Source organism: Portunus trituberculatus, chromosome 18 (assembly GCF_017591435.1).
Source record: "Portunus trituberculatus isolate SZX2019 chromosome 18, ASM1759143v1, whole genome shotgun sequence".
NCBI lineage: Eukaryota > Metazoa > Arthropoda > Malacostraca > Decapoda > Portunidae > Portunus > Portunus trituberculatus.
In genome coordinates this window covers 16,100,986-16,115,985 of record NC_059272.1, presented here as the reverse complement: position 1 = coordinate 16,115,985, position 15,000 = coordinate 16,100,986, and the positions used below count along the sequence as shown (strand labels likewise).

Here is a 15,000-nt window from a genome sequence, read left to right as displayed (position 1 = left end):
ATAATGAGAGGTGGAGACCGCTATTCTACCTCACTTAAGCCTTTACCACACCATAACCTGCCAATGACAGTTGTATCTGAACATCTGATAGCCAAGCATACTCATCTGGCTCCATTTAGTGACACCAGTGGCGGGAAAATAATGCAGAGTATGTTAAATATTAGGTAAACACAATTGGCAGGGGGCAGCTGAGCCACCCCTGCCCATTTGATAGCGTCACACCTCTGAGCGGCCGGGCGAGTAACGGTTGTTGATTTACGTACGTACATAACGGAACTCGTTTCAAAATCGACTTATAGAAAAAAACAAAGCCATGGTCAAATATATGATATTTCATGACTTGATAAATACGTTAATGACTATTCACAACATCGAAACCTTTCCAGCGTAACTAGTATTATTATTTTTTTTTTTAAATCAAGCATAATATAAAAAATACGTTTAAAAAGACTAAACACCGTTTCAAACTTCACATATTTGACTCAGTGGGTTAGCAAGACATAAAAGAGCATAGGCGATTCTCTGATATCATAAAAGTTCAGTTATAGCTTTAAATAAAAAAAAAAAGTCCCTAAATGGAAAAGAGTAAATTTAGATTGTTAAGCCAGCTCATACTTTTTTTTTTCATTTATACCATGTGGGCTTTTCACGGGAATTTATGGGCTAAAGGGGATACTTTTTGGGGTACCTCCTATCTCAAAGCCCACCCGCTAGGAAACCGTTGCCCCGAGTGAGGAAGCCCAACCTACACTCGGACCGTGGACAGGATTCGAACCCGTGCGCTTGGAGACCCCTCGGATCCCAAAGCACGCATGGTTCCACTGTACGAGTACCACGGCGGCCCCTACTTAGGCCTTAAAACACCACTAAACGCCACATATTTACCAAACAGAGAAGCGGGAAACACTTCGAAAGCAACGAAATATTTCAAGAAACCATAAGAAAATTAACACATACACTGAATGCTGGAGTTAGGAAAAGATGTGAAAAAGTATTTGAACCAGTAGACAAGCAGGGTAGGGAAAGTGGGGTAGGCGAGGGGCGAGGCTAACCGACACCTTGTCTCAAATATTGTTCTGGGACGAACTAGCTCCACTACTCCCCTCCCCCTCCCAAACCGCCCCATTCACGCCCAGGTGAGATTAAAAGAAAGGCTGTGATCTCTGGATATTCTTAGTTACTAACTTAACCTTGCCAAGGAGCTGCGCCTTCAAACATTCATGAAACTTTATTGAAATTAGCACCTTTCATATATCGCTTTGTGGAAAGAGACTCGGTGGTGGCGCAGATACCGGCAATCACAGAATAATACATGGTTATTACATGGACATGGCGGTTACCTACAACACTGAAAATTTGTACCTAAATATGGCAGGACATGCAATTCAGACTGACCTTTCCTCCATCCTGGTCTGGCACAGGTTTTCAGTCGTTAAACGTTGGAATTCACGTTTTCCTTTTGGTTTGTGTTGAGTTTATCGCTTGAGACACTTGTAATGCACCGCGACATCATCCGTCCATGTGCAAGTGGGACTGTGTCAAATCGAAGCGTCTCAAACCTTCTGGTGTTTTTTTGTTTTACTCTTATAAGAAATTAAAAGGAAGTAATAGCGTTAAAACTCCATACTTTTTATAATTTTACTTCATACTATTCTTTACATATATTCTGGAATTCATGCAGACAAAACTTTGAAAAAAAAAAATTGCATTCGTCCCAAATTCAGGACAAGATATTTGTTTTGTTTACATCCAGCACTGACGAGGCAGTTCCTATGTTATTGTATAAATGTCGGGAAATTAGGCGTTAAATTTCAAATTAAATCCCAAGAGACAGCCTGATATGATGACAACGATATAAGAAGCAATACAAACCGGAGGAAGTCTTGAGAAGTGTCATTCCAGAGAGGCAAAGTTGACAGGGACAGCAGCTTGACAGACAAGAACGCAGGTGGCGAGATGTTGAAGGCATTTTGCATCGCCAGCAAACGTGGCGAGATTCTTTTCTCATCCATTTGTATCCTTTTAAAGTGGTGACTAGGAATCTTATCACACCAGGCAGTATACTACAGCATGGAGGGTGAATGGGCAAAGTGTGTTGCTGTGGATGTCTAAGGTGCTTCAGAATCTTCAATATCCTACTCGTCTTAAGACTTCTCATGAATTTATGTGTGCAATTTCTGCTATTGAGATTCACTGTAATAGCTGTTTCAAGCGATGTGTCTGAGTTCAGTATTGATTTGTGGTCTAATAGATGTAAAGGATTTTCATACTAAAATATCATCATTAGTGGACATTTTACTCACCATCAAAGTCATGTTTCATACATCCTTGACTCTTAAAAGTTGCTCCAACCTTGAGCAAGGCTGTCTTCCATCCTTTCCTGTCTGAGCTGTCATCATCACCTCATGGGGATCCACCTCCTGCCTTTGTGAGTAAAGTATTAAATAGTATACAGAAAAGAAGTTGTACATATTTACAGTGGTACAGTAATATATATATATATATATATATATATATATATATATATATATATATATATATATATATATATATATATATATATATATATAGGTTTAATGTACATTGATATATTGTGTTACTTCTAGCAAGAATAACAAACTTGAAAGCCACAGGGTGTCCAAGGCAGTTAACAAAACTATGCCACTGCCTATCTATATGTTTAAGAAAGAATTTTTAGATAATATAAGCTCACTTACAACATAACCACCATGATATATTGATTTGAAATCAACATAAGTGAAATAGATATGTAAATGAATAAAAATCTAATTTTTCATGACATTAATTTTTATCCAAATTCTAGTCAAAAGAAGGCCAAGACTATGTGTATGTGTTCCGTGATGACCTGTACTGGGTGGGCGTAGTGAGTTCTGGGAGCCTGACACAGCAGTGTGGACAGCTTTTGATCACAGAGAGCCTGGGTCAGTTGCACCGGGTCTGCTCTGGTTTGTGTGGCATCCTGACTCAGCACAGCATAACTGCTAATGCAACACTTATTGGTGAAATTGTGCAGGAGAGCATGGTAATAAATATTTCTGATGTAAAAAAATAATGTATCTTGTTATTCACAACTTTCAGTGGACAACATTTGATGTAACAGTTTTTCGTGTGGTGTTTTTATTGGGAAATGATAAGATTCTTCCCAAGTATTATCTCCCTGCAGAACGGAGGCTTCCTGCAGTTACAGACACCAGATAAGCTCCAATCCCACATATACAGCAGAGTTGTAGCAGCCAAGGAGAGTTCAGCTGTCATCTCTACCCCTGGGCTTGTTAGTATTGATGCATGTTTCTCTAAGCTGGGGCATGAATTCCTTGCTAAAATTCATCTTACATTTATGTTACTGATCTTGCACAGTTGGGTGATGTGCTACCTGAATGCTTTGTCATATGCATTTTTATTCCTTCCTCTCTGCAGATGCATTTTCTTTACTAGATTCCTCCTTTGCTTATGTACAAGAGGCTAGCTCATGCTTATGATTTTCAGTTTGGGCTGGAGAAATCTGCACCTGGCACAGCTGCTCAACAGTCTTCACTTATTGTTGACACAGGGAAACGGGAGGTATGTTTACTGGTACTCACTGATGTTTCTTAACAATTTTAACCTGACCATTTATCATGATTCTAAGTTTGGAAGAGTAAGCATTACTCTTTGAGATTAACCAGTAAATAGTAGGTCCTCAGCTGAACATGAACCTGTATACCAGATAAGGTATGTAGTAGATGAATAATGGTGGGACTGTCACTAAAATATGAGCAATTTTAGTTTTGTTCCTTATGCTTGAAGCCATTGTGAAGTATGCACATAAAAAAACATTACACTCAATTTATAGATGGAAAACAGAGTTGAGGTAAGGCCAGACACTTGGAGAGCATGATGCCCTCTGCTAGTGTGGTGGTCAGTTTTCAGTGAGCAGTCCTAGAGAATGGCCATGTATAATTATGACTGGCACACCACACAGCAGGATTGTTGCAGAATAGAGGGGAAGTTGTACTGTGACGCTTTTCCAGCTCTTATTATATATGTGAAAAGGAAGACCTTGTCTATTACAGTTATTTTATGTTATTTGTAATATATTTCTGCAGTTTTATAGTATTGAAGAAACAAGTAACAGCATTCTTTCCTGAAATTCTAATTCATACAAGATGCAGACTTACAGATTTATATTTGTATCCACACTTGCAGCTGTATGTGGATGTGGTGGAAAAGGTGTGGGCATCAGTATCTGTTGAAGGCACAGTCATCAGAGCAGAGGTCACAGGTTCCATTCAGGTGAGGTGCTTCCTTCCTGGCAACCCAACCCTGGCCTTGTCCCTCAACACTTCACTCTCCACACTCCCACAAGAAGGTGTGTATACTTCTGTCCATGATTAAGCCTCTTGTTTTATGATGAGGTTTTTTTTTTTTTCCATAAAGTATTATTCTAAGACTTGTTTAGTTTCTCAGTCTGACTCAAAAAAAATCAAACCACAATTACTAGAGCATAAATCATTGCTAGTTGGTCAGCACACTTAGCTTAGCCAGATGGAACAATGTAGGTTTCTGCAACTGTTGTTGACGTGTCAGGAGTAGAGAACCAACAATCCTGCCTTTTTGTCTGATAAAGAGAATGAAAAGGATGGGGAGTGCCAGAGTAGTACAAGTGCTTTGCTCCACAGGGTTCTCCACAGGAACAAGAATGTCTGAGGTAGAGTTTGGCTCGGGTGTAAATGTTGGTGATGGTGGTCGCAAGGTGAGTGTGATGACAGTCCCTGGCCAGGAAATGACCATTGCCCGCTACACTCTAGCCCCTGACCACCCTCACCTTCTACCTTTCACTCTCACTGGCTCCACAGCAGCTCTCACTCCAAGGTAATTTGTTCAGAATAACCTGAGTCTTTATCTTAATTTTGCTCTTAATTTCTTCCTGAAGAATTGCATATTGAGATTTACATGTAAATTTCAGTATATTATCTACAAATTGCACTAGCCATACTATTTAGATTTTAGCAATTTATTCTTTCTCCTACAGTGATGCAGAGCTGAAGCTCAAGTTAGTCAGCAACACAGGAATGGGAACTGTGTCTCCTCACGTGACTTTCCACGTGTCTGCTCCGCCCACCACAGCTGCCATCATGTCCAGGACGTCGGGTCCCCGTGACCAGACTGTCACCTTTTCTCCAGATAACAAGACCATTAAATGGACCATTTCTCAGTTTCCTGGAGGAAGTTATGCTCAAGCATTTATTCGGGTAAGTATGTCTGTGTTAAAGATATGTATATAACGTCATATTTGTTCTACTTATCCAACTACAGTAGATCCAATACACTAGCTGCTAATTTTACCATTTTTAGTCACATACATAAAGAATCTTCCTGCATAAGATAAATAACCAGAGATTGTTAACTTTCACCCATATGAAAGTTAATAAATTAGAACATTCACTATTCTACTTTCTTTAACACTCACAGCTGGTGGACTCTGGAGGGAATGCATCAGTTGAGTCTGGAGAATTGGACTTTGAGGTGTCCAGGTGGGTATGTTCTGGGGTGAGGGTGGAAAATGTCAAGCTGACTCCCCACACAGAAGGGCTCAACAAGTGGGTACGTTATCTCACCACCTCGGACAGTGTAAGTGTTCGTCTAACGTGAAGCGTATGTGTGTGTGTGTATGTGTGTGTGTTAGTAAATTTTTACATGTGTATTTGTGCTGGTGACCATAATTCTACATGTTTGTATAAGGTATTTACATTAATGTTTTTAACATTTGTGTTTGTTGTGCAATGTACCAATGATTTCTGTGATAATCTTGTTATGTTTGGGAACATATCCTGAATATAAGTAAGGGAAATATTGTTTCCACCATATTGTAAATAAAAGTTTGACAAAACAGTGCAAAGATAGTTTCAATATTGAAGGCAGTCATACTCCTGAGTTATTTTATCAAAAATATCATAGAGGCAGAGTTTTTGTGTCAGTATGCACACTTTCCTTATTATTTGCTGCAGTCTTTTTCATGAGGTCCCCATTCATATTCAAGGCAGCAAAACTGTCATATTTATTAAATAGTACCTGATTTATTTCCATGGATAACAGTTTGTTTTACACAGTAATAAACAATTCAAGTGACCTCGGTAAAAACACAAGTGTCTGTAGGAAGATCCTATAAAATGCTCAAAAACAAGGTGATAAATCCACAGCAGAATCGAAGCACTGGTAATTGGTAACACCTGTTATACATCCACACATACAAGATAAGACATAAAGGAAACAGATAACACAAATGTCAGAGACAACTGGTAGTGAGTGAGCTGCATACAAATTCCTAATGGAAAATGATTAAGAACAAGAGAAAACTATTCTTCACAAACACCAAATAAAAACTATGTGAATGGACATCAAGAAAGAATAATGACTTCTCTTGAAGCAATATGAAACTGACACACTCAATAGTTCAAGTGTTGTGATGTGACTAAGTGGATAATGAAAAGAAACATTGAAAAAGAGATTACTGGCTTAATCAAAGGCAACCAGACTGGAGTGGTCATCATCAGAAAAGACTGAGCTATATGCTTTACTTATATCATCTTCATTGTTTCACATAATTACACTCGTACCTTTCTCGGCTGAATTTTTTTTATTCCAGATGAGTGTATCATTTTTTATCTAATCAATCATCTTCCTTTAGTATCCGTGCTATTTCTTTTATTCATCTCCAAGTATCTGAACTACCTCTAGCTGTTGTCTCTCTCCATTGCCACTCCACTTTTTGCTTTCCTTACTAACTATACCATTCATCTATGCATTATGAATTATGTTTGGTCTGTGGGTATCTTAAACTTAAAGAAGATGTATCTTTTGATACCAGTCATCTCTTTCACTATGAACATTATTTAATTTCAATAAATTTTTGTTCTCTGTTCACAAACATATTATGCATGAAGTAGTAAATCATTATTTAATTCATTTATACACAAAAAAAAAGATAAAATAACTTGCCGTTTCTATTGGAGATGATATCGTGTCAGCAGTTGTATTCCTGACTGGTCTGATGGGGATCCTCTTCACTTAGCATTACTGGAGGAGGGAGAGGAAAGGAGTGTGATGTACTTTCACCTGCAGGGGAGTATGGCTGCTCCACAGGTCTAGGTGGCTTTGGTATATCATACAACAAATCTTTGCACCAAGTCTCTGCTGCAGCACTTTCTCTAAATGTCTTCAATCCCCAGAAAAAAAAAAAAAATGGACAATTAATTTTCAGTATTTTGAATTGAAGATAAGTAATACTACAAGAGGAAAATCATCAGTGGCCAATAAAAACATAGAATCATATCTCCTTGAAAATGGATACCAAAAACACACAATAATCATTAAGAGTTTCCTCATAATGCAATCCGTACTCCTACACATCACATCTCAGTACTTTTCATTCCAAAAAAATGAATAAAAAGATTACTACAGTGAGTTGTGGACACAATGGTTTTGGTCCATTCTGTCCCATTCTATACACTACTTGCTTATGCTCACCTTCCTCTCAGAGCATGCAGGGAGGAGGGGGGAGCCTGATATACGATGCCAAGCAACACTCATTTGCTGCATTAAGCTTTGATAGTTGTCTGCATCAGGATTTTTAAACTTGTGCTCAAATGTCTCTATTCTCACTTTCTGATTATTTTCTTCATATCCTCCCTCTTCCCTCATTTCTGCCCTCCACTCTGTATCTTCTTGCATCCCTACCTCGTTTTTAGCTTCTTCACTCTCCTGTCTCTCTTCCTTGGGATTATCTGTTGCTTCATATGGCTGCTTGTAGTCGCTCATAGGAATCTCCTGCAATACCCAAGGCCACCACTAATAAATTGCAGAATATGGAATGTATAATTTCAATATGAATACAAGACTTGGTAATTACTACATGTGAAGGTTATGAAGTAAAATCCCATCAGTTTAAATATAATCCTCACAATTATACTCAAGTCAGAACTACATTTTTACTGATCATAAGTCTGCCAATAGTTCCAAAGAATGAGGGATTTAGGATTTGCTCAGATTGCTCATCATAGATGCTTTTTTTATTAATATATCTATCTTCTTATTTTTAACTTTTATTTTGGTGTTCACAGGGGAAAATATAAGAAACTAAGAATGATGATCAAAATACTGTACAATAAATATACTTACAGATATTGTTGAATATATAGCTTCTTGGGTACTGTCATTGTAACCAGAGAGAGGAACTACTTCATAAGGTTGTGCAGCACTCTCATCAAAACCTGCCTGCCTCTGTAAAAGAAAAGATAATGTTCTTTCAAGAATCATAATCTTCTTGTCTCGTTTTTATTCCTACTTGTGTTTCTACTGTTTTTCCTCTTAAACTTAACAGAACCCACCTTTATGCTGCTTTTAAATGTTTTGAAACCACCACCAGTGCCCTTCATGATCTGGTGCCTCACACTCTGGTTGAAACCTTTCCTTTGTTCACTCTCTTCACTGAAGGGGACACTATCCCATGGCTCTCTGTAGCCTCCACTGAAAAATACAAACATCAATTATCTAGCAATGTGCAGCAAAAGCAGGGGGTGTACTTGCCTCTGAAGAAATAAATGACATCAAGGTATCATGAATTCACAAATACACTCATGTTATTTCACTCAAATGTATCTGCATTATCTTTTCAAGTTTTTATGCCTCTGCTGTTGGATCCATCAGTTCCCATCACAGTATTTGTATTATGTGATCAGATTTTGTCACACTATTTAATTAGAAGTAAACACCAAAACAATTTTAAAAACTTAACTTTAAATTCTAAGAATCATTGTTTTGTTTAGAGATTGGTATCAAATCAAGAGATCCACTAGACATTGTTACCTGTTTTGGCTGATGAGAGGCTTGTGTTGATCCTGAGGCCTATCATTACTGAGGGAGGCATCAGTGATGGTGGCGGTGGCAGCTTCAGAAGAGGAGTGACTGTTGCGTTTATTCTCAGAAATATGTGTAACAGTTGCATTGAAGCGATGCCGGCGAGTCAGCTTACGGACAAACATGGCCTTCTCTACATCATCATCATCAAATTCTTCACCTCCGAATGTCATTCCATCCATCAATTTCTCTTCTGAAAGTCAACAAATGTTTAAGCAAGTGCAATTTGTAATTTTGACAAAATAAATTGTGCAACAAGTGCCACGCAAGAGCACTTAATTCTTAGTACCAAGTTCAATACCAGGCAAGATACTTACTTTTCTCCTGAACTTTAAGTATATTTGAGCTTTCAAAGGTTATGTGAGTGAGAATGTTACAGTTTGAGGTGGGAATGTCCTGGTTTGAGATTATACAAGCAGGAATGAGTGGGAATTGAAAAAATGGAATCAGACAGAAAGGAATTTACCTGCAGCAAACATCAGCTTGTCTTCATAATCTGGAGCTTCTGTAAGGACTGGCCATTCTGAATTGTTCTTAAGTTCCTCCTCTATTTTCACATAGAGATGTTTCTTCCCACAGCATCTCAAGAAGAAGGGCATGACATACTTGTCCAGTACGCCATACAGAAACCACCTCTGTTGAAGAAAATTTTGTAAAGGTTAACAAAGAAATCATTATTTTTTGTAAAGAAACAAATGCATGTCATGAAATGAATGAGGAGTGAACACTCATAGACAATTACATACAATATCCTCAGAATGAGAAGCATGAAATAACTTCTTAATCTGCCAAACAATATTTTCTTTATTTGCTTATTTATTTTTTTTCATTTATTCATTTATCAATTCATTAACTGATGTATGAAATATGTGTAGTTCTATCTTACCTCCCACACAAAGCAGATTGCTAAGATGGTACACATGGAGAAAAACATAATGCCAACAAACCCAGTGTCAGGGATTCGCTTCAAGTTCACAAAATCCAAATACCATTGCCCAGTGTAGAAGTTGAGAAAGAGGCAAAATGCAGAAGCAAAAATTAGGTGAACAGTCAAAGCATCTGCAAAGAAGTAAGGACATCAACGTCACTGGATGCAAATGAATAAGATATATACCACTTAAATATACTACATGTTTGAACTATGACATGTGATATACTGGTAACAATACACATACAGTTTGTGTAGATGGGCTTGAGATGGGGAGCAGCATGAGAAAATACAAACACTCCAATAACTAAGAAGTAGAAGCAAACCAATGTTAAGATTGTATTCTCATAGGACTTCTCTGGTGGCCAAATGTCTTCGTGAGGGTCCAGCGGCACAAACCTGGAGAACAAGTTGGTATCATTCCCAGTAGAAAACTCTATTAACAATGTACAGATGACTACCTAGGATGATGACAACTTTACATTCATTCAAACTATCTGATATATCATTTTTGCCTGAGGAATGCATGTTTAACCATTTGTCTGTGATATGAAATGATTAACATCACCAAAAGAAATACAGAGGTACCTTGAGATACGAGCTGCCTGAGATACGAGTTTCTTGAGATACTAGCTATGATTTGGTAATTGTTTTATTTTGAGATACGAGCAAAATCTTGAGATACAAGTCATGCTTGGGGATCTTGTCGCTATAGTCAGTGGCTTGGCACATCGGTCCAGCTTCAGCTGAGCTAGTATCTACATGTTTCTCATGCATGGATCTCATGCACTATAATTGTTCTTATTTATAGAATGTGCAGTTTTAATTTATGTTTAATGTTTAAACACATGTGAATGATGCCTGCATCCTTTCCTCCTTCCCTCCTCCTCCTCCACCATTTACCATCATTAGCCAAAAACGTCTGTCTCCAAGGTAAGAACATTAAATAATTTTGCTGTTATCTTATATATTTTCATGCATTGATAAAGTATGCATGTGTATGTAACTGAAAAGGCAAAGAAATTTCTCCTATCTCCACCTATATACCGCCTCCTCCACTGATGCTTATCATGGAGGGGGGAAAACAATGTAGACAAACCTCTATGGCTGTGATGGTGCCTCTCTCTCTCTCTCTCTCTCTCTCTCTCTCTCTCTCTCTCTCTCTCTCTCTCTCTCTCTCTCTCTCTCTCTCTCTCTCTCTCCTACTTAAAACTTCTTTTATTCAATGAATAATGTGTACAAGATCATCAACGAGGTCTTCTGTGATTATAGGAGCAACTAGTCTTTTGTGGTTGGCTATATTTGTATACTCCTGCTGATCGACAGTCCTAAGTGAGGATTGGGGATGTGGTAGGGTAACATTCCATGGCGTGCACCCTCCGAGATAAATATACTTTATAAGAGTGGCCTATCTATTTATATTATCTTTTGTTATGTTTTATTATGTTTCTGTGCAATAATTATTTTTTATAAATAATATTTTCTTACCTAAAAATATGTAAATAAAATAGGAGTGCTCTTTTTAGAGAGGCTGGAATGGATTAATGGCATTTCAGTGGGAAAATTAGTTTTGAGATACAAGCTTTTTGAGATGCTAGTTCCGTCACGGAACATATTAAACTTGTATCTCAAGGTACCACTGTATATGAAATCTTTGCATCATCTATAAGAAAAAAGGGAGAAAAAACAGAATATATTTACAATTCATATTCAGTCTAAACATTGTAAGTGGCTATAGAACAAGTTGAGATGCATCAAAGTAAATAGTAATTATGGAAGGGTCTACAAAGTAGCAGTCCAAGGGTTAAGCTTCCATTACCAAGACTGCATGCTGAGGTAAGTCAGCATTCCCCAGTACACTGTGAACTGGAATGCAATATAGGAGAAGATGGAGACTATGGTAACAAAGTTGAGGATCCGGTGATGGGGCCGCTTTGTGTTGAGGTTAGGAGCAGCGTGTGTGCAGCCCATCACAAGGGGAGGCACAGTCATCAGCATCAGGTCCATAATCACATACTGGACATCAGAAGGCTCAGTATTGACCTTGGGAGGGAGAGACACATTGTGAACCTACATAATCGTATTTTTTTTTTCCTTGCAAATGACATGCAGGTATTGCCTTCATGCCAATAAAAAAATAATACTGTATAGTTAAGGTATAAAAAGGATTAATGAAAATTATTGTCACCTTAAGTTTCTTAGCAACACTCAGAGATAAAGTGACAACTGACCTCATAGTTCCATATGACACACAAGAGTGCCCCAAAGGTTGCCACCACATTGTATTTGAAGGTGGAGAAAATGGACACCAACACAGCTCTTCCTTCCTTGATTAGCACAGGCACACAGTTGATATTCTCCTGGCGGGATGTGAATGGAGCAGCCACTGATGCCTCAGCAGATGACAAGGAAATTCCAGCATCTGCTGCCTTCAGCGCCCCACAGTCATTGCACCCATCACCACACATTGCAACATGATGCCTGAAACATTATCAATTATAATCATCAAATACATTTACCTCTTGATGCTGCTTTCACTGATGGTTCAGATCATGATCATTAGAGAATCACTTAAAACTTTTCTTGGACACTATTGTGATGAATTCCCTATAGTATATAACAATATTACCCCAAATGTTGAAGAGTCTCCACCACTGTGATCTTCTGGTCTGGCTTCATTCTAGCAAAGACACGACCCTTATGTAGCACTCGGTAAAATGTAGACTTGTCTTGGGCACTTGCAAGCAGGTCAAAGGATTCTCCATCTGTGGCCAGTACATAGTTGTCACTTCGTACTGGCATCAGCTTCTAAAAACATGAGAAAAAGTCAAGATAAACTATAGTTACCTCTCTTTTTTCACACATGTAGGAATGACCTCAGTACTTCCTTTATGCAGTCTTTAGTATGAAACATGTCACAGAGAGGAAAATACTTAATGGCACATTTTGATCATAAACTGTGTGTCGATATCATACCTGATTTTTTACACCTTTTGTATGATCAGCATCATAGTAGAAAACTTTGAGATGCTGTGCTGCTTTGGATGAACTTGCTTCCATCACAGCCTTTACTATGATGATTTGTTGGCCGGGCAACACTAGGCCACTCTGCTGAGCCACACTCAGTGCAGTAAGAAGATTGTCTCCTGCACCAAAATAAGAGAGATTTGAATATCTGTTTAGAATAAAGCAGTGACAGTTAAACACGAATATAATAAGCATCTCATTTTAGCATTCCAAGACAATTAACAGCCTTTGATATTTAGTGGAATTGTGACATTATTGTTTATAAATGGAGATGCATTTCATATATATATATATATATATATATATATATATATATATATATATATATATATATATATATATATATATATATATATATATATATATATATATATATATATAGTATATATATATAGATAGATAGATAGATAGATAGATAGATACATTATTGCATGCTATTGATTTGAAAGGAATTGAGAACAAACTGATCTTACTTATAACTGTATTCATTACAGCAGAAAGTTTAGTTGTAATGTTTATTTGGCTAATCACTTTCTTCTATACTTTTCTCAGTCTATCTCCAGAAAGGTATACATGATGTCATTACCTGTAACCATGACAGGCGTGAGGTGTGCACGATGTAGTGTAGCCAGTACAGGGGGTGTCTCTATTTTTAGTTTATTCTGCAGCAGCACCAAGCCGAGGAAGGTTGCATTTTTCTCTAGTTCCTCCCGAGGCTGAAGCTTTGCCTGAAATAACAATATTTGTGAAGCTAATGCCTAAACATAAGCACTATAACTCAATAAATAACAGAGTAACTACCCATGAAGTTGTCATAAAACACTGTGAACTATGAACTTTAAAATGAAAACCTGGTTCCATGTGTATCCTTCCAGTGCTTTGCCAGCAACAGCCAACACTCGCAGTCCTTGGTGGGTGTACCATCCCACAGCTGCCTCCAGAAGACCAGGAACTGTAAGTACATGATCCAGTATTAACTGATTATAAAATATTGATTCCTACAATAGCTACCTGAGAGACACTCCATAATAACTGGGAAACCTATTCAATTATTATTTTTGGAAAGACAAGTTCCAGATTAATCTCCACATTCCCAGCAATATTTTCATCAAAATTTATACATAACCACAGAGACAAATATGCTCTCAACATAATTTCAAATAAAATAATTTTCATTTATCACATGAAGGAGAAGGATTAGTATTTGAATGTTAACTGTGCATTAAGGTTGATATGTAAATTCTTATTTTCTATGAGTAAACCATCAATTTTATGGTGACTAAGTAAAATACATTGCCATTATGTATTAGTACCCTACCTATTAAACTGAAAGAAAATATGCAAACTAAAGGACCTGTATTGGAACTGCAAAGTGCTGCCACCCTTTCTGGAGCTCCCTTAATGAAGACTTCTATGCTGGTGTTCATCTTGGCCTTAGCAACCACTGTCATGCGTTGCTCACTGGACTCAAATGGGAATATCCTGATGATGGCCACCTCATACTGATTACGGTCTGCATCACTTGCAGTTTGTGGCCAGACCAGTAACTGAGCCTCCATCCCATAGTCTGTATTCTCGGCCTCCATTGGTTCTTGTAAGGCCTATTAATGACATGGTATTGTAAAATCTTATGCAAAACGGAAACAATTACATATATGAATCCAAAAACAGTCCAGCAACAGATGCAGATTGCCACCTACAAACTACACTACTACTCTTTTCTGTATTTGCAAGAATATCTAAATCTGAATTTTCTGAGTAGCAGAGTTCTATCCCTCTTCCTTTCTTTCTTTAATGGCAAATGTTTATTTCAAATTCTGTAAAAGTAATCCATCCAATCAAGTTATAAATAAACATAATTTCCTCTAATGTATAATTACTGCTGATAAAGTTCAAACATCTGATATCTTCTTTTGCATCACTGAAACTTGCATGGCAACTGGATCATACAAACAGAAAGGTATATGAACGAATCAATAAAAATCAGTGACAGTTTTCATCACAACATAAAGGAAAAAAGCTCACACTTCAAAAAGAATATAGTAAAATCAATGTTTTATCAATAACTTACCTACAATACTGTGTACCAGTGCAGTGTATTGTTGACTCTGTCATTTGGAAACAAACTA

General features: G+C 37.6%; 2 protein-coding genes across 7 annotated transcripts in view; one reads left to right on the top strand and one right to left on the bottom strand.

The window, feature by feature from the left end:
* Positions 1–1,731: 1,731 nt before the first annotated feature.
* Positions 1,732–5,895, top strand: LOC123505781 (AP-4 complex subunit mu-1-like). Of its 3 annotated transcripts, XM_045257462.1 has the most exons (9): positions 1,732–2,014; positions 2,343–2,428; positions 2,825–3,043; positions 3,185–3,292; positions 3,508–3,582; positions 4,207–4,369; positions 4,680–4,872; positions 5,033–5,252; positions 5,473–5,895. In XM_045257462.1, exons 1-9 carry the CDS (start codon positions 1,957–1,959, stop codon positions 5,650–5,652), a joined length of 1,302 nt encoding a protein of 433 aa, XP_045113397.1. In that variant the 5' UTR covers positions 1,732–1,956; the 3' UTR covers positions 5,653–5,895. The 3 variants fall into 3 exon arrangements, with proteins under 3 accessions (XP_045113397.1, XP_045113399.1, XP_045113398.1); XM_045257464.1 differs by lacking the exon at positions 2,825–3,043; XM_045257463.1 differs by lacking the exon at positions 3,508–3,582.
* Positions 5,896–6,057: 162 nt separating this feature from the next.
* The window catches only part of LOC123505779 (polyamine-transporting ATPase 13A3-like), a 22,215-nt gene continuing 13,272 nt past the window's right edge, over positions 6,058–15,000 (bottom strand). For 3 of the 4 annotated variants that reach the window (XM_045257457.1, XM_045257456.1, XM_045257459.1), the window contains 15 exons: positions 14,226–14,472; positions 13,723–13,823; positions 13,458–13,599; positions 12,821–12,990; positions 12,474–12,652; positions 12,076–12,325; positions 11,664–11,887; positions 10,092–10,243; positions 9,803–9,975; positions 9,383–9,551; positions 8,866–9,109; positions 8,388–8,526; positions 8,179–8,280; positions 7,738–7,827; positions 6,058–7,216 (listed from right to left, as the gene is read on the bottom strand). In XM_045257457.1, the coding sequence (XP_045113392.1) occupies positions 7,025–7,216; positions 7,738–7,827; positions 8,179–8,280; positions 8,388–8,526; positions 8,866–9,109; positions 9,383–9,551; positions 9,803–9,975; positions 10,092–10,243; positions 11,664–11,887; positions 12,076–12,325; positions 12,474–12,652; positions 12,821–12,990; positions 13,458–13,599; positions 13,723–13,823; positions 14,226–14,472 (2,574 nt within the window). In that variant the 3' untranslated portion in view covers positions 6,058–7,024. The remainder of the gene's footprint in view (positions 7,217–7,737; positions 7,828–8,178; positions 8,281–8,387; positions 8,527–8,865; positions 9,110–9,382; positions 9,552–9,802; positions 9,976–10,091; positions 10,244–11,663; positions 11,888–12,075; positions 12,326–12,473; positions 12,653–12,820; positions 12,991–13,457; positions 13,600–13,722; positions 13,824–14,225; positions 14,473–15,000) is intronic. The other variant, XM_045257460.1, reaches the window with a different exon arrangement.

Excerpts from the sequence above, each read along its gene's own strand:
- LOC123505781 (XM_045257462.1), top strand. The coding sequence starts at position 1,957 with ATGTTGAAGGCATTTTGCATCGCCAGCAAACGTGGCGAGATTCTTTTC. Across the intron at positions 3,044-3,184 it reads AAATTGTGCAGGAGAGCATG|AACGGAGGCTTCCTGCAGTT; the intron begins GTAATAAATATT and ends ATCTCCCTGCAG. Across the intron at positions 4,370-4,679 it reads CTCCACACTCCCACAAGAAG|GGTTCTCCACAGGAACAAGA; the intron begins GTGTGTATACTT and ends TTTGCTCCACAG.